Source organism: Notolabrus celidotus, chromosome 11 (assembly GCF_009762535.1).
Source record: "Notolabrus celidotus isolate fNotCel1 chromosome 11, fNotCel1.pri, whole genome shotgun sequence".
In the NCBI taxonomy this organism is placed as follows: Eukaryota; Metazoa; Chordata; class Actinopteri; order Labriformes; family Labridae; genus Notolabrus; species Notolabrus celidotus.
Window position 1 is genome coordinate 1,278,076 of NC_048282.1, and position 18,218 is coordinate 1,296,293.

General features: G+C 40.8%; 2 protein-coding genes across 7 annotated transcripts in view; one reads left to right on the forward strand and one right to left on the reverse strand.

The window, feature by feature from the left end:
* Positions 1-1,817: 1,817 nt before the first annotated feature.
* b3gnt7l (UDP-GlcNAc:betaGal beta-1,3-N-acetylglucosaminyltransferase 7, like) lies at positions 1,818-4,053 on the forward strand. The gene has a single exon (XM_034696403.1). The coding sequence runs from the start codon at positions 2,015-2,017 to the stop codon at positions 3,251-3,253; it is 1,239 nt and encodes a 412-aa protein (XP_034552294.1). The 5' UTR covers positions 1,818-2,014; the 3' UTR covers positions 3,254-4,053.
* A 1,276-nt stretch (positions 4,054-5,329) lies between these two features.
* The window catches only part of cep104 (centrosomal protein 104), a 48,803-nt gene continuing 35,914 nt past the window's right edge, over positions 5,330-18,218 (reverse strand). For all 6 annotated transcript variants that reach the window (XM_034696502.1, XM_034696500.1, XM_034696503.1 and 3 more), the window contains 3 exons: positions 15,927-15,994; positions 10,882-10,969; positions 5,330-7,265 (listed from right to left, as the gene is read on the reverse strand). In XM_034696502.1, the coding sequence (XP_034552393.1) occupies positions 7,108-7,265; positions 10,882-10,969; positions 15,927-15,994 (314 nt within the window). In that variant the 3' untranslated portion in view covers positions 5,330-7,107. The remainder of the gene's footprint in view (positions 7,266-10,881; positions 10,970-15,926; positions 15,995-18,218) is intronic.

An 18,218-nucleotide genomic window follows, 5' to 3' on the forward strand; every position in this document is an offset into this window, starting at 1 on the left:
TACAATTAAACATACAAAGAGACACACACCCACACACTCACACAAACACACACACACGCACACGCACACACACACGCACAGAGAGGCACACATCACTCTCTGAAATGTTCACTTGTCTTGTCTTTCACTTTGTTTTGTATATTGTGTATGGTATGGTCATGTCTCTCACCCGTCTTATATTGTTGAGCAACACGTTATTAAAAAATAAAAATAATAATTAAAAAATAAAAAATTTAAATAACTCGTTTCCGACTTTTATTTTGAAGGCCAATTCACCCATTTCCGCCTTCACGCCCGAGGACCGACTAGCTGTTAGCTCAACACAAGTTTCCTTTTTGTTTTTTCTCCTGACAAATAAGGACTGGTCCACAATAGATTGTGTCTGCTGGAGAAAGAATAAACGGAAACAATCTTTATAGGCCCGCTTTAAGTTCCAATATCAATCTAACAGCTTTACAGCTCCGTGTGATGGACCGTCCCACCGACAGACAGGGTGGGGACGGAAAATGATCATGTTTGAAATGTCCTCTAGAGGGCGCCAGAGGCTGAGCTATAGACTGTGATTACAGTTGTGCTCTAACATTTCCTGCTGTTCAGACATGACACTTTAGCTCCCTTTGAGGAATAAAATATAATATATATATTATTTGGTATGAAAAAACACAAACCCTGCACTGGTCTGACACTTCCAATAAACAAACCTCAGTCTGGATACAATTTCAAATGATTGGACTTTATGTGTATGTCTTTATGTTTATTTATTTGCACAATTTAAAAAAATACACAAGAAAAAAAGATACATAATGTACAGTGCAGGAAGAGGCAGAAAACTCAGAGAGCTTATTTGAAGCCTCCACCCAAATAATGTTTTTTATAATCAACATCACAAATTGGTTAAAAAAATACTAAATGACTTAGCTGATCCTTTCCATAAGACAAAACAAACATCCATGTAAATTTGTGGTTTTAACAAGAAACATGGAAACCTTTTTCATCAAGATATTAAATTCGTTTTTTGATAGTATGTGGCTTCTCCAAATGTCTGTTATCTAACTCAATAAGCAAAAAAAAAGTCATGTGAACTTTTTAAAAACAGCCTACAAGCTGTGCAGAGCAGTGCAGAAACAAGGGAACATTATGCATATTAAGCTTTCCATAAAGCACTGTTTAATTATTTGAAGCTTGAATTCCTGAGAGGAGCTGTATTTACTAGGATGTCTCTATGGAAGTGACTCTTAGTGATTTCATGCATAAAATAGAATGGTTAAATATTCCATAAAAGTCTCAAACTAAGGTTTTGCAGTAATATTTGACTTGTCATGTCCATATTCCTCCCCAATGAGTAGCCTATGTGTGTACTGTTTGGGTTGTGCTGAATGTTAAAGTGCTGAAAACCTTGAGTTTGTTGTGTTTTACTTTTCATCCTTTCATTGTTATTCTTGTTAGATATGAAATGCTGTGTCGGCTCTACTTCATTAAGATGATTGAAATAAATTCATAAGCCAACCAATCGGTGATCTGTTTTTCAAAAGTCCTGGACAGTAGAAAACAGTCTGCCTCTAATGGCATGGTGGTGGACACCTGGTATGTGTAAGAGGTGGGAAACCTGAACAGGGTGGATCGTTAGGAGGAGGAGATCATTTGTGAGGGGGATGGGGCAAAAGGGGGCAGAGAGAGAGAGAGAGAGAGAGAGAGAGAGAGAGAGAGAGAGAGAGAGAGAGAGAGAGAGAGAGAGAGAGAGACTCCAGTTGGTTTGTGTACAGACAGAGATCAGTAAGGAGCCCTGAGGACATGGACCCTGCATCAGTTGTGTGTCAATGCATGACTCTATAAGTGCCGTCATGGGCAGAAGAGGCACCGGGACCACCTCAGTGTGCGCGCGCTCACACAGTCGAGGACGCGACCTCTGGGGTCCAGTAGAGCATGGATGGCGGTGTTTGATCCTACCTGGATGCACTTTTTTTGAACACTATGAAGGCAAACGGTACAGTCTGTGAGGGTCTCTGTGAGAGTCATGGATCACTTTTTCAGAAGAAAGCGAGTCGGTTTGCTGAAACCCCTGCTGAGTCTGTCTCTCGTCTTTGCCTCTTTCCTCATGATCCACAAGCTGAAGCTGGCAGAGAAGGACGGGGTGGGAGTCAAACATGTTCGGGATGCGGGCTGGTGCGGCTCCGACTGTTTCTCATTCAAGAAGGGAACCGCGAAGAATAATCCAAAGAGCTCAGACTCTCCGGTGCTTAACAACGATTTAGATGCGCAACGGGTCTCCAACAGGACTCCGGCTTCCTGGGACGCACAGGTTCTGAACTGCAGCGAGGACGCGTCTGTCAGGACCAAGGACTGGTTCAAGCGCTTGGACCCCAGATTTCACCAGTTTGTTCTGCACAGACACTGCAGGTACTTCCCCATGCGCATTAACCATCCAGAGAAATGCGCGGCTGGAGAGGCGCACCTCCTCATGGTGGTCAAGTCCGTTATCGAGCAGCACGACCGGCGCGAGGCTGTGCGTAAAACCTGGGGCCAAGAGCGCACGGTGGATGGGAAGAAAATCAAAACTCTATTTCTATTAGGGAGCCCTACAACTGGCAAAGACACCAAGAACCTCCAAAAACTGATTGAGTATGAGGACCGGATCTATGGGGACATCCTTCAGTGGGACTTCATGGACACCTTCTTTAACCTGACCCTGAAAGAGGTCAACTTCCTCAAGTGGTTCGACATTTACTGCTCTGGTGTTCAATTCATATTCAAAGGAGACGATGATGTGTTTGTGAACACGCACAACCTGCTGGAGCTCATCGGCTTCAAGGTGGAGGATCAGAAAGAGGCAGACGTGTTTGTGGGAGACACCATCTCAAAGGCAATCCCCATTCGTAACCGACAGAGCAAATACTACATCCCCAAAGAGCTCTTCGATAAGCCGTATCCTCCTTATGTGGGCGGTGGGGGGTTTCTCATGTCCTCCCAGCTGGCCAGGAGACTCTTTGTGGTCTCGGAGGACTTGGAGTTGTACCCTATTGACGATGTGTTTTTGGGGATGTGCCTGCAGAAGCTTCACTTGTCCCCAGAGATGCATCCAGGTTTCAGGACATTCGGCATCACTAGAAGGAGGGTGAGCCCCATGAACAACGAGCCGTGCTTTTATAAAAACCTCATCGTGGTGCATAAACTGAGCGCGCAGGAGCTGCTCCGGATGTGGAGCGTGGTGCACAATGAGGCCCTGGTCTGCGCCAAAAGGACCTCTTTATTATGATCGTCAGTGTAAACTGACTCAATCAGACTTACCTGAGCTGAGCTGAGCTGGGACTTACAGAAGACTTTTATTTGAACTGATGATCCTTACATTTCATGAATGATTCTGCTGGGTCATATAGTGGAGAAAGTGTGGCTATGTCACCTCATAACTGTGATTAATATAAAGTTTATTTTCATTCATTCAATATTTAATTCAGTATACATTTGATTCTCAATGCTATGTTTATACTGTGTAGCTCCCTCTAATGCAGGAAAGCAATTTCTGTGTCAAATGAAAGAATGATTCCACACGGCCTGCCTTACCTTTCATTTAGTGGGTCAGTTCCACATCACTATATGTGGTGCAACCATCCAAGGAGAGTGTCTGTTTCTGATTCTTGGTGCCATTTGAAATGAGAGTTGAATCACTCTGCTGTGTTAACCTGAGCTCCGGTGGAGATGGACATGTTTGTGAGGGTAGGAATATTTATGCAGGCATAAAAAGGCGGGACTTTCCACATTCATGTGTTCATTTGAAATAGTTAATGTTATGATGACAGGGTTACAGTTTTCACCATCCAAGGAGACTTTGAGGTCAAAAACATCAGTCTTCACATTTTTGAAAATCGAACTACTTGATTTATTTTGAGTCAATCTCTTGCTCATTCGCTCTCTTTTAATTCATTTGAATTTTGTGGATATGAATACAGGTGCAGGCCTAAAAGGGGGAATCTAAGGGCAGTAATAATGAAGATGTTATTATGGTACTCTATAATCAAACATGGAGCACTCTCTAAACTTTCTAAAGAACGGGAGAGGATTAGGGCCACTGAAATAAATAATTAAGGTCCAATATGTTTTTTTTTTATTATTATTGTTTTGAGAAAATAGTCAGAATTCTGAGATTAAAGTGAGAATTCTGAGATTAAAGAATTCTGAGATCAAAGAGAATTCTGAGATTAAAGTGAGAATTCTGAGATTAAAGTGAGATTAAAGTGAGAATTCTGAGATTAAAGTGAGAACTCTGAGATTAAAGTGAGATTAAAGTGAGAATTCTGAGATTAAAGTGAGATTAAAGTGAGAATTCTGAGATTAAAGTGAGAATTTGGAGGTTAAAGTGAGAATTCTGAGATTAAAGTCAGATTAAAGTGAGAATTCTGAGATTAAAGAATTCTGAGATCAAAGAGAATTCTGAGATTAAAGTGAGAATTCTGAGATTAAAGTGAGATTAAAGTGAGAATTCTGAGATTAAAGTGAGAACTCTGAGATTAAAGTGAGATTAAAGTGAGAATTCTGAGATTAAAGTGAGAATTCTGAGATTAAAGTGAGAATTTGGAGGTTAAAGTGAGAATTCTGAGATTAAAGTCAGATTAAAGTGAGAATTCTGAGATTAAAGTGAGAATTCTGAGATTAAAGTGAGATTAAAGTGAGAATTCTGAGATTAAAGTGAGATTAAAGTGAGAATTCTGAGATTAAAGTTAGAATTCTGACATTAAAGTTAGAATTCTGAGATTAAAGTGAGAACTCTGAGATTAAAGTGAGAATCCTGAGATTAAAGTTAGAATTCTGAGATTAAAGTTAGAATCCTGAGATTAAAGTTAGAATCCTGAGATTAAAGTGAGAATTCTGGGATTAAATTCAGATTTCTGAGAAAAAAGTGAGAATTCTGGGATTAAATTCAGATTTCTGAGATTAAAATCAGAATTTTGAGAAAAACTAAATAATAATAATAATAAAATAATATAATAATAATATAATAATAATAAAAAAAATATATTGGGACCTTAATTATTATTTTTTTCAGTGTCCCTAATCCTCTCCCGTACCTTAGAGTGGATGAATATTGCAAAATTAAATTCATGTATGTAAACAGCTGTAAAAAAAAAAAAAAAAAAGCACATGATTGGTAAATATCTGGAATAAGTTTTCAGTGTTTTTGTTATTTTAGAGAATTAGCTTCAACTCCCTGATGCTCCCTGATGATGATGATGATGATGATGATGATGATGATGATGATGATGATGATGATAAAGTGCTAATGGAGCTGCTCACCACAGATACCATTTACTGGAATAAATCAGAAACCAATCCAAAGTTCAGCCTAATATAGCTTTATTTAAACAAATACAAATACTTTACAGACAAAAATATCTATTTTATGGCAAAGGTATTCTTCACAAAATACTGACTAATGTGCACTGAAGTATCTACTGTTGATGGTCTTCAATGCAGAATCACGTCACAGCCAATAACCATTGGGTAGTTACAAATTCTTCTTCTTTTCTGTTATACACGTGTGCACATGTTTCTCCACACACAAAGATTAATAAAGATTTGAAATCATTAATAAGTTTACATCTTTAAATATGACTTCATGTTTAAAATCCTCCTCAGACTGTTCAGATGTTTCTGTTCTTCTCGGCGCTAGATAAACATATTACAATCAACATTGTCATAACACTGTAGTACAACTTAAGTGATTCATTTATGGCTTCAACTATAAATCCTTTGAGATATTATCAGAGTTCCTCAAACAAAAACAAACATTTAAAGCCACTAAAGTGCTTTAAGATCTGTGGGGCTCAGTCGTGTTCAGCAGAGATCACGTAGACTTACAAACAGGTGATGTATCAATTCTTCTGTCTACAGTACATTCTTCTATACGGTCATTTCTCCACACTTTCACAACTTCAGTAAGTGAAATGGTCTTTTCTGTCTCTCTTACTTCAGCCTATTATAATATGCTATTTAGTTAAGATTGTCATTAAGCAGCAAAAGTTAAAGGAAAAGTTCCTATAGCTTACTGAAATATCAGCATGAAGCATCATCTCTTTGGCAAACTCCTACTTCCTTCCTTACTACGTGTAATGAATGTGTAAACAGAAGGCGAAAGACATCTGACATTAAAGCTGCTGTACGTTCAGGTCTGTGGATGGCTTTCAGATTATCTGCTGGAGTGTTTCAAAGGAAGGAAAGTCATCTGGCAGCTGCACCTCAGTGTGTTCTAGTACATCCTCAGTTAAAGAAACTACTCTGGTGATCTATGAGAACTTCCTGAGCCTGACTGATCCTGTTCAAAGTTTCAAATCATCACACATTTGAGTTTTTCTTACAGAGGAGATTCTGATTCAGACTGAATTCAACAGAAACTGCTTTTTTGTGTTGTAACAGGAAACGTCCCTTTGGATAGCTGTGCAGATTTAAAGGGAACACAAATTAAAATTTCATACGTTCAGGTTAGTTTACCAGCCTGTTGTTTGACGTCTTCTGCGGTTCTGAAGTAGTTTTATCAAGAGTGGCAAAGAGCCGTGATGATATCTGAGGGTCACATTTACAGGAATCTACAAACCAAACTCTAAGCAAACTGAAGCTGTTTGTAAGACATTGATATTTACCAAATAAACAGGGTTTGATGAGAAATACATTCATGACCTCTGTTTTCTTTTATCAGTCTTGTGGAAGTAGAATAAAAACCGATGAACAATCCCTTTAAGCAGCACATTTTGTCACTTTGGAGGTTTGAGACGTCACTTTGTAAAATTAGAACCTCAAAACGGAGAATCCTGTAAGGAGATATCAGCGGACTCAGCGTGCTCATGTAGCCTGGCAGGTGTGTGATGCCAGAGGCCGGTCATACAGAGGCTTCCTAACATCGGTGAGTCCAGCTGTCTCTCTTCACTGACCAACACCAGAGAGTTTCAACAAGTGGATTTACCAGCATCTTGTTTTTAAAGGCTTTACTCTGTTATGCTGTGATAATATGTTAGACATCTTCTCAGTAGATGTGTCCGTTCACCTAGCTCAAGGTGCTGATTTGAAGGAGCATGGGACCTGGAAACATGAGAGCGAGGAGGATTACTTCAGGGATGTCTGTTAGTTTCCTCCTCTAGAGTTGGGGGATGGGGTCTTCCCTGGAGTATGTCCTCTGGCTATGGGTGCCAGGGCTGGGATCCTGCTACCCCTGCCCATGGGCCTGGGTCTGGCCCCTGCTGACCACGCCTGTTTCATCTTCGCTCCGCCAACTGCTCGGCCTGGACACACAGAAACGAACGCACACATAAAGACATCTTTACAGTAAACCTCTGGTATACCTGCATCAGAGGGAACAAAGGGCGCTTTATGTTGAGTGTTTACGACCAAACAAAGCCGCCTGCATTACTCGAGTTGCATGTGCACACAGGGAGGTTTCATGACGTCAGCATCGTATGGCTGCAGACCCAGAGAGGTCCTCTTTGGAGTCTGTTCTGCACTCACTTCACATCTCAAACAACTTGAATCTAAAGTCAGCTGTTAACTCGTCTGTCCACTAGAGGAAGAAGAAGAATGTCTTAGTCACCGAAAGAAGAATCTCACAGGTCATTTCTTCAACGGAAAACAAGTCGGACTCTTTTGAATGCTACTTTACAAATCCTGCAGTCAGGATTTACATGAGATTACACACAGGCAAAGGTAAACAACAAGGGGTTCTGACAGGGGTCACTTAGCCTGACATAAAGAACACCCTGACTATAATCATATGTACTTACTAATTGGTAGCATTTGAACATGAGAATAGTATTAATAGTAATAATAACTTGTATTAATAAAGCACCTTTGAAAAACAATGTTTACAAAGTGCCGCGACAGACATGGGAGAAACTAAGGAGGAGGACATAATAAACCTTTAACAGACAGAAGGAAGTGTGGAAAGTTCACACAATGCAAAAACAAAACACAACGGTAAAGGTTAAAAGAATAAATGCAAATGAAACAGAACAAAGTGATGCAACAGTAGACCATTAAACCATTCTTACTGCTTAGAGGTAAAAAAGGAAAAAGAAGATGACATCACATCGTGGCTCAGAGGGTAGAGTGGGTCATCTATCAATTGGTTGGATCCATGAATCAATGATGAATTAATAAATAGATAAAATAGTAAATAAGTAAGACAGATAAAAGGAATCAGAGGGAACAAATACATTAACTTAATTGATGAGAGCACATCATTAATTAATTGATTAAATCTAATGAATTAAGTTGAATTAAAATGCAATTAAAAGGGTGAAATCAGATAAAAGCAAGTCAGTAAAAATTATAGAAGAAAGGTTCCCAAAATGAGGGTCGGGACCCCCTGAGGGGTCGCGATACACTGATGGGGGGGGGGGGGGGGGGGGGGGGGGGGGGGGGGGGGGTCACGATATGGCTTCAAAAACATAATCAAAATTTAGATTGATCTAAAATTGCATGTTTTATCCATTGTTGTAAACATACAAGAAAATGTTGCTAAATTTGAGATACATTTTCTAGATAGATTTTCTTCTTGACTTTGCTGCCGTATGACCCCTGAGGAAATGATGCGTCCTGTAGCGTTTATTCAGTGAAATAACAGATATGAAGGTTTTTGGATTGGCCTTCTTGTTCTTGCATGCCACTCCGAGGAACATGGAACCACCCCAGGACAATGGAGGGTCTGCAGTCTCTGGAACTGACATTATGGGGGTTGTGGGCTAAAAAGTTTGGGAACCCCTGTTATAGAAGACTATTCTCTAGACCAGTGGTTCCCAAAGTGAGGGTCGGGACCCAATGGGGGGTCGCGAGATGTCTTCCAGAATTTTTTTTAAGTTATCTAAAAATAATACATTTTACCCATAATAGTAAAAAATATCCACAAAAATAGTAAATAACCTTAGAATAAAACCTTGAAATATAAAATGTAATGAGTTTTCTGCCTTTCTTTTCTCCAGATGACTCCCAAATTTGGGTTAATTCATAACAGCACAGGAAACACAGACACATGCTCATATAGGTAGGGTCATTTTCTGCAGACCAGCTAAATGAAGACACATTAAATCACTTTGAGGGACAGTGGGGGTCATGAGTCCTTGGCATCTGTATTTCGGGGGTCGCGGGCTGAAAAGTTTGGGAACCACTGCTCTAGTTAATACAGCAAAAACAAATGAGGGACTACTGTTGATGTCTTTATTCATAGGCTAAATTAATCCTGAGCAAAAATATGATAGAATCTGAGCAGCTCACCACCATGAACCCTTGAAATATACACATTTCCTCATGAGCCGTTTGACCTTAGAGGATCAGACCCTACCTGACAGAACACGCAACACAGCTCCTGGTTCAAGCTCTTGTAATGTCACGCATTGACTACTGCAACTCTCTACTGGCAGGCCTCCCTGCATGCACAGTTAAACCTCTGCAAATGATCCAGAATGCAGCAGCATGTCTGGTCTTCAACCAGCCTAAGACAGCTCATGTCACTCCCCTGCTCATTTCACTACACTGGCTTCCAGTTGCAGCTCGCATCAGATACAAAACTCTAATCATGACTTACAAAGCAGTCACCAAAACCGCTCCAGTTTACCTGGAACCCCTCATCCAGGTCTACTGCCCTTCTCGCCCGCTACGCTCAGCCTCTGAAAAGCGCCTAGTGCTTCCAGCACACAAGGCCTCAAAATCACTAGCTGGACTCTTCTCTTCTGTTGTTCCTAAATGGTGGAATGAATTGGCCAACTCCATTCGATCTGCAGAGTCCCTCTCTACTTTCAAAAGACAGCTAAAGACCCAGCTCTTTAGGAAGCACTATGCACTTAGCTAGACTGTTCTCCACTGTTGTCCCCAGTGGCAGATCATGTCTTCCAGCTACAGTTGACTCACACTGTCCTGCTCTACTCTGGGGATCTGTGTTCAGGTCTTGAGTGACCCAGCACTTGGTACTTTGGTCATTATTGTGGTGATGTTAATTGTTGATGATGATAATGGAAGGTCTTAAATTGGTTTGGTTGCTTCATTGTAGATGTTCCTTATTTTGAAAAAAAAAAAAAAAAAAAATCCTTATTTACTTTTGTGCATTGCCTTTACACTGCTTGGCAGTACCTGCACCCAAATGGACTTGAAGCACTTTGTTACTCTTACTGATCTTGTTTCCTCTTGTCTAGATCTTTGCTTGTGTTGTTCTTGTTCTCGTATGTACGTCGCTTTGGATAAAAGTGTCTGCTAAATGACATTGTAACATTGTAACATTGTAACATTGTAACATTGTAACCTTTAGATAGCTGACCTGTTTGTTGAAACAAAGCAGCTCCTATTTTTTTTCAAAACAACAATCCAAGTGGATGTTCGAGCAAGATGTGCAACAGGAATCTAATGAGTTCACTCTTGAGTTTGAGGAGAGGTCTGTGCCAAATTAAAACATATTCTTAAAGATGGTCCTAAAGTAACTAGCTCACACAAATTAAATGAGATAGACAAAAAGATGGAGAAACCCACAATCAGGCACTTCTGATCTGTGCTGAGTCACAAAAGCAGGTAGTGATGTGTTATGCAATGATATATTTATGTAACAGAGTACAGAGCACCTCTTCAAATACAAGCAGAACTCATGTGATGTTGCATGGCTGAAGCACGGTGTTTTAGTCTCTCCCTAAATATGACCAGGATTGCAAAATATCCCTCAAAATGGATCCATAAAGCGCCACTACACTAGACTCCAAATCTGTCCCTGTTTTTATGTGCCTCATCTTGTGCTCTGTGGCAGGAAGCCATCGTGGAAAAGCTGCAACATGAATTTAACCAACAAGCATGGGCGCTCTGTGTAGCTCTCACACTGAGCGTTGGGGAGGTGGAGTGTGAGCAGGGGGTGTATGAATGCCTTACCTTGTGCTGGCTGGGTTCTCTGCGCCACCGCAGTTCTGCGTGAGTTTTGTTTACAGCCCTCCCGGCCCATGAGGTGAGTCTTCCAGGCCTGGAATCGGGACAAAGTAGCTCAGTGAGACTTTTTTTTCCTCCCAACTACTTTCTCAATCTGGGCAACTCAGGCTGACTGTGGGTCCAGTCAAGGCCCATGTGGTTGCCCCTCACTCCTGATAACACTGCAGTCTTTCACAGGGTCTCAGGGCACTGACAGCGAGTGTGTGACTTTATGGGAGTTTTTTCTTTGCTTCTCAAGGTGTGTGAGGTAACAGACTGCAGAGTGTAACTGATATTTCTGAAGAATGAGTAAAGGTTGTACCGTTGGTGTCACTCTACATAAACCTGAATATCCTTCACATTTGACCCTGCACATCAAGCTTGTTTGGAATAAATGGAAATGGTTAAACAGTGAAGCACTGAAACTGTAACACCATAATGTAGAATTTGTATGCCCTGATGTGGATCAACTTGTAATTCTACCAAACAGGGATTTGGGTGTCTTTGTAAGGATTGGTTTAAGCAGAAAGGTGTAAGCTGAAGAAATGTCTCAGAGGGCAGCAGTCACTGCAAAATGTTAGTGAAATGAATTCACTAAAATCAAATAAACCTTGACTCAACAGGAAAAAACCTCAGCCTCAAAGTAGAGTGTTTTAATGGTGCACACCACCAACTATACTGGAGTGTGTCACATCAGGGTTTAATATTTCGGGTTACAGTCTATGTAATGAAAGAAAATACCAAAATAATCAAATAAAATGGAGCAACTAAAAAATAAAATAAAATAAAATGAAATAAAATAATAATAACAAATGTTAAATATTATTTAAATAAATACCTAATACAAATAAATAAATAAATGATACCAAATGATTTAATCTAATTTCTTTCAGAATTATAAATAAAGAAAGCGTGTCTCATTCTCTCATCTTCATCAAGCAGAAGTGTGTCTAACATGAGTCTGGTCCTGCTGGAGGTTTCTGCCTGTTAAAGGAAGTTTGTCCTTGCCACTGTAACTTGCTAAATGCTGCAAGGTGCTCTGCTCATGGTGGATTAAGATGAGATCAGACTGAGTCCTGTCTGTAAGATGGGACTGGATCTGATCCTGTCTTGATGTTGGGTCTTTGTTAATAATAGAAGATAGAGTACGGTCTAGACCTGCTCTGTTTGGAAAGAGTCTGAGGAGAACATTTGTTGTGATTTGGCGCTATACAAATAAAGATTGATTGATCTTATTACTGACTCTGACAACTGACTATTCCCTAAAATCCCCTCCAACTCCACTCTAGTTTAAATATTCTATTATAACCCCCTCCTCAATATGCTATATTTGCTACATTCCCTAACATGTTTAACATTTTCATTAACATTATACACATCACACCCCCCCCACCATCCCCCTAGCTAATGTCTGTCTGCTCTTTGATGCATGTCTTGGCCGCTCCCTAACTGGATTAAACCAATGATCATAATGAACCTGTAAGGTGTATCCCTGTTTGTGGTGACACCATCAATAGACTAATGAAGAGCTCCACACTGACCAGCCAGGCATAGGTGGTCTCACTTAGCCTCATCACACTGCGGTCGTTGGATCATGTGAAAGACATGAGGAAACTCTTTCACACCTTATTTGCCAAAACAAGCGACAGGTTAATATTTGTGATCAGCACAGTAACACAGCATATTAGACATTTAATGCAGCCAACTTCATTACCTGTCATGAAAAACACAGGTCTACTTTAATAAAGAAGGCCACTGTAATGCTAAAAGCTATTAGAAACAGAACAGGCTACTATGTTATATACATGTTATTATTATTATATGTGCAGTAACCGCCAGAACTCAGGATGTCTGCAGTAGAAGATTCAACGCTAAACACCAATGATGCTGCATTACTCTAAGCCCGGTCCCTTTAAGACAAGCTGATCAGAAATGATTGAGTAAATAATGATGTCTCTCAACATGCTATCGCTTTGTTTTGTTTCCCAGCTTAAATAAAAGTGGAATTAGTTTAATTGTCACACACTATACAGAACAATGACAACCATGTTTCTCCATGTTTAAAGAAGCTTACCAAGGAGGTAAACTCTAAAGTTAGCAATCAGTTGATCTAAATATTAAATCACTGAGAGCAAAGCAGCCAGAGTGCATCATGGGAGAACAGGACATTTCGCACATACACTGCCCGTCCAAAAAAGTTGCACACTCTAATATTTCATTCCGCCTTTAGCAGTACTTGCATTAATTTTCCTCTAAGATCTTGTACTGATGATGGGAGAGTCGCTGCGTAAAGTCTTCTCCAGTACATCCCATAGAGTCTCAATGGGGCAGAGGTCTGGACTCTGTGGTGGCTGATCCATGTGTTAAAATTATGTCTCATGCTCTCTGAACCTCTCATTCACAATGTGAGCCTGATGAATCCTGGCCTTGTCATCTTGGAATACGCCAGTGCCATCAGGGAAGAAAATTTCCATTGATGGAAAGACCTGGTCCAGTACTCAGGTAGTCAGCTGACCTCATTCTTTGGGGAGATAGCGTTGCTGAACCTAGACCTGACCAACTGCAGCGACCCCAGATCATAACACCGCCCCCACAGGCTTGTAGGGTAGGAACTAGGCATGATGGGTGCCTCACTTCATCCACCTCTCTTCTTACCCTGATGCTCCCGTCACTCTGGAACAGGGTCAATCTGGACTCGTCATGACCTCCTTCCATTGCTCCAGAGTCCAATCTTATGCTCCCTACCAAATCTGCTGAGTTGTTTTCTTTGCTTGATGCAGGCTGATAACCTGACCCTTCTGAAACAGATTAACATCCTTCCCATGACCACAGGATATATCTTTCAACATGGATGTTTAAAGCTAGGGTTGGCAGTCACAGAAAACTAGCATGAATTTGAATGTAGCATTTCTTCAGGACTGCGTCTAACCCGCCCCCCCCCCCCCCCTCGGAGCTCCTCCAAAATGACGCCCCCGCTCACATGCACGAGCGCTGCTGATTCAGGACCATATGATGGTGACTGATTCAAAACCGGTCCTCAGCACATGGTTTGTGTTTTGCACTACGTCAACTCATGTCTCACTCAGCGGTAGGAAAACACCAAAACATTCTCATAGTGAAAGTTAAAAACACAAACAAACAGGAAATGTATGCTCTGCAGGAGGCGGGCAGAACAGCAGGACAGGATTTGATTGGTTTCATCATTTGGCTCCTGATGGCAGGGATTGGTTGGTGTTTTCCCAGGTTTACTCCGGCTGTAGATAGCAGCTTTTTTTTGTACCTCTTTTTTAAGAACACATTATGTATTGATTACCATCAGGACATAAAGATCATTTTAACCAGTATAACAAAAAGTGGATCTAAATCTGACTACCATCCCCAGCTTTAAGAAATGAGAAGCTGCTCACCTTATCAGCTTGGTTAAATAAGTTGTTGGGAGCTGAAACATCTTCATCACTGCAGTAGTTATCCAATGGAAGGCTCTTACCTATTTGCTCCATTAAATTCAGGGGGCGACTTTTAGTTTTGGACAGGCAGTGTATTGCCACCATGCATCTGGCATATATGGGATTGGGGCAACATACAAATGAGTCCATCTGCATATTGTAATAGAACAGGCACTGGTCAGTCTGACTTTTGGAACTCTTGTAGCTCTTGTGGCCTTTTTAAGACAGGTTGCATGATTCATTAGGCTCCACAATGACAGAAAAGTAAGGGAAGACGAGTGAAAGGAGACACTGTTTGTACATCTCTGAGTGGGGCTGGTAATGTCGTACTCTGCTGTTCCATTTCAACTTCTCTACCACACAAACAGAAGGCTGACACAGAGTAATGGATGAGCAGAGAGTACTTTTTAAGAGGTTGCGTAGCCACATAAGCATCAAAAGAACAGCATTATTCTAAATGTTCTTCACAAAGAAGATACAGGCAGCTTTATTTAGAGAGGGAGACTTTTGTCTTCACTTTTCTACAACTCAAAGGAATGTGAAGAATGGGATGGCATTTACTAAATGTTGAGATGAATGAACCAGCTATTAAGAACAAAGGCTTTGGCTGCTTTGAAGTCTTAAGAGGCCAACAATAGCAGTCCTTTACCTCACCACCTGTTTGTTCCTCAAGCCTTATATTACACGTTCTTTCCTTTCCGTGCTGATAAAGATGAGTCAAATTAGGACGGCTCGCTGAGTTAAGGTCTTTGAAACCTAAACAGATTTAAGAGTTTTCTCTCCTTCAATGAATTCTACTGTGATGTTTTAAAGACAGCAGCTCTGTAGAACTGACCTAGTGTCTTTATAATTGAACAACTTCCAACAACTGTTTTATAAAAGAGTAGCTCCAATGAAATTAAAGAAATAATCTGCAGCAAAAATCCACAGGAAGGGAAACACATGATCCACCTTGCAGCTTTTAGTTGTATACCATCTAATATACACTACCAGTCAAAAGTTTGGACACACCTTCTCATTCAATGGTTTTTATTTATTTCAATTATTTTCAACATTGTAGATTAATACTGAAGACATCCAAACTATGAAATAATCTGGTTTTACCATAATCTGGATTACAACAGTAGTCAAATAGGGCTATCTATTGTGTACTAACCCTACCTCTGAACAACACAACTGATGGTCTCAAACACATTAAGAAGGTAAGTCATTCTACAAATGAACTCTTGACAAGGCTCATGTTCATTAGAAACCATTCCAGGAGACCACTTCATGAAGCAGACTGAGAGAATACCAAGAGTGTGCAAAGCTGTCATGAAGGAAAAAGGGGGCTACTTTACAGAGTCTAAAATATAAAACAGATTCTGCTTTGTTTAACACTTTTTTAAAAATTCAATAATTCCATATATGTTCTTTCATAGTTTGGATGTCTTCAGTATTAATCTACAGTGTTTACAATCAATCCAAACTTTTGACTGGTAGTGTACATCAAACTGTAATCACTAATAATCCCACCATTGTTTCACAGGATGTACAGATGAGAGTGTGTAATGTGTAGAACCTCACCTCCTCTCCGGGCAGGAAGTTGTTGTGACACAAAGGACAGTGGTTGGAACCTTTACCAGAAATGGGGGCTGTAAAGAAACAGGACACCGTTAAGCCAGCTGTTATATACGATTACAGGAAAGGTCACTGCTGTGGTGGAGGAGGTGACACTAACACTTTAAAACATGAGGGTAAACACAATCTAATCTAAGTTACAATTAATGTACTGACAGGGATAAGAGGGACTTTTAGTTTTCTGTGTACGGTCATACAGCCAGCTCACTGATGTTAATAATGTATGGAGACATACGGCTGGTGAACGTGACATAGTGTAAGTCCTGGTACAGTGAATTTCATTATTAGGGAAAGCAGGTGTAGGGACACAATAAAACAAACAATACAACACACACAACACCGCACACGATGCACACATTGTCCACACATGGATCACAGTGCTTTCAGATTGTTCAAGAAACCAACAGCCGATGGGGGGTCATGATATGTCTTTTTTTTTTTTCAAAGTAAGTCCTAGTAAGTGAGTCCTGAGGAAATGCTACATTCAAATTCATGCTAGTTTTCAGTGACTACCAACCCTAGCTTTAAGTTATATTTTTGGGCATTTTTGCCTTTATTTGACAGGACAGCTGAAGAGAGAGAGGAAATGCGGGGAGCTCAGTGACAAGGGCTACAGCCTCCATACATGAGGCGTGTGCCTAGACTGCTAGGCCAACGGTGCCCCAAAGATTGCATATTTTACTACTGTAAAAGAAATCAAAAAAATAGTAGGCACATTTTAAATACAACCTTTCAAATAAAACATTAAATTAGTTTTCTGCCTTTCTTCGTTGCCAGAAGACTCCCAAGTTTAGGGTTAGGGTTAGGGTTAGGGCAGCACAGGAAACGCAGCCACATGTGCATGTAGGTAGGCTAATTTTCAGCTAAATGAAGTATGAAACAACATGTATTCACTTGGAGGGACAATATGGGTCGCATATCTTTGGCACCCTTTAGGGGCCGCAGACTGAAAACTTTGGGAACCCCTGGAGTAAAGGACAGTTTATATCTGTTGGTGCTGCACCTGAAGACTGAACCTCCCCCCAGATGGCAGCATCTGAAACTCCTTATGTAAAGGGTGTTGGGGGTCCATAACTATGGCCTTCACCTTGGAGATGGCTCTCACTTTATAAATGTGGCAAAGTCATTAAAAGAGGCACCAGTGATCTTGCAGCACTGCCTGAGGATTTTTACAAGCTTATTCTTGTTTTTAATACTGAGGCTACCAAACCAGAAGACCATAGAAAAAGATGAAACAGACTCAATAGAAGCAGAATTAAACATTTTCATGAGAGTAAGGTCCACGTTACAACTTCGCAATTTTCATCCAATGACAGAAACTCTAAGGGTCAATCAAAAACTGCCATCTCAGCTTTCAGATAGAGCTACTGACGGGTAACAGGGCATGGTATATAATCAGAACAGAGACAACTGACGGATTTAACTCCATGTAGCTCTGTGAGCACAAAGCACATTCCAGTATTATGCTTTTCATGTTTATGTGAGCTCTCACTGTGTGTGGTGATAACTGTTCATAAACTGAGCCGCTTATATAAACCATAAGCACCTCCCACAGTCGAATGTAGGAGGTTGATGTATGATTCAAAATAAAAGGTCTGTAGATAGAGACCTCTGAAGGCTCAGCTCTTTGAATCACCTCTTTCTACTGTAGGCTTTGATGTCTGTCTGTTTGCATACAGTGTCATATGGTGTTAAACAGCAAGGGGAGGACTGCAGTCGAGCAACAGGAGATCATTGTTTGCACAGTGGTGTTGAAAATTGATTTTGAGACTGTATAAGCTAAGGCCTGACCTACATAGCTGTTAGGTTGTACAGAATTTGAAGCAACCGAAGATGCTCCAAGACAGTAGTAGAGCTGTATAGTTAGTATGTATAGTTAGAGCTGGATCAGGCTTGGACCAGCTCTTAGTTATGCTGCTATAGGCTTAGACTGATGGGGGAACTGACACACTGGGATCCTATCTCACCCCCTTCCCCCCAACCCCCCTATCACTTCCTTTAAATCTCCCTGCCCCATTAAAGGTACTATCCATAGACCTTTCTGGAGTCCCTGAGCTCCCTTGTCTCGTAGGTTCCTCTGAGCTGCTGTAGACGTCCTCCTGCTGTGGACGTTCCAGACTCCAGCTGATACGGACGTGCTGGACTCCAGCGGCAACAGCTACTACTACTCATCTCATCACTATCACCTCTCCCTCTCTCTCTTATTCTCCTCTATCCCTCTTTCCAGACCCAACTCGG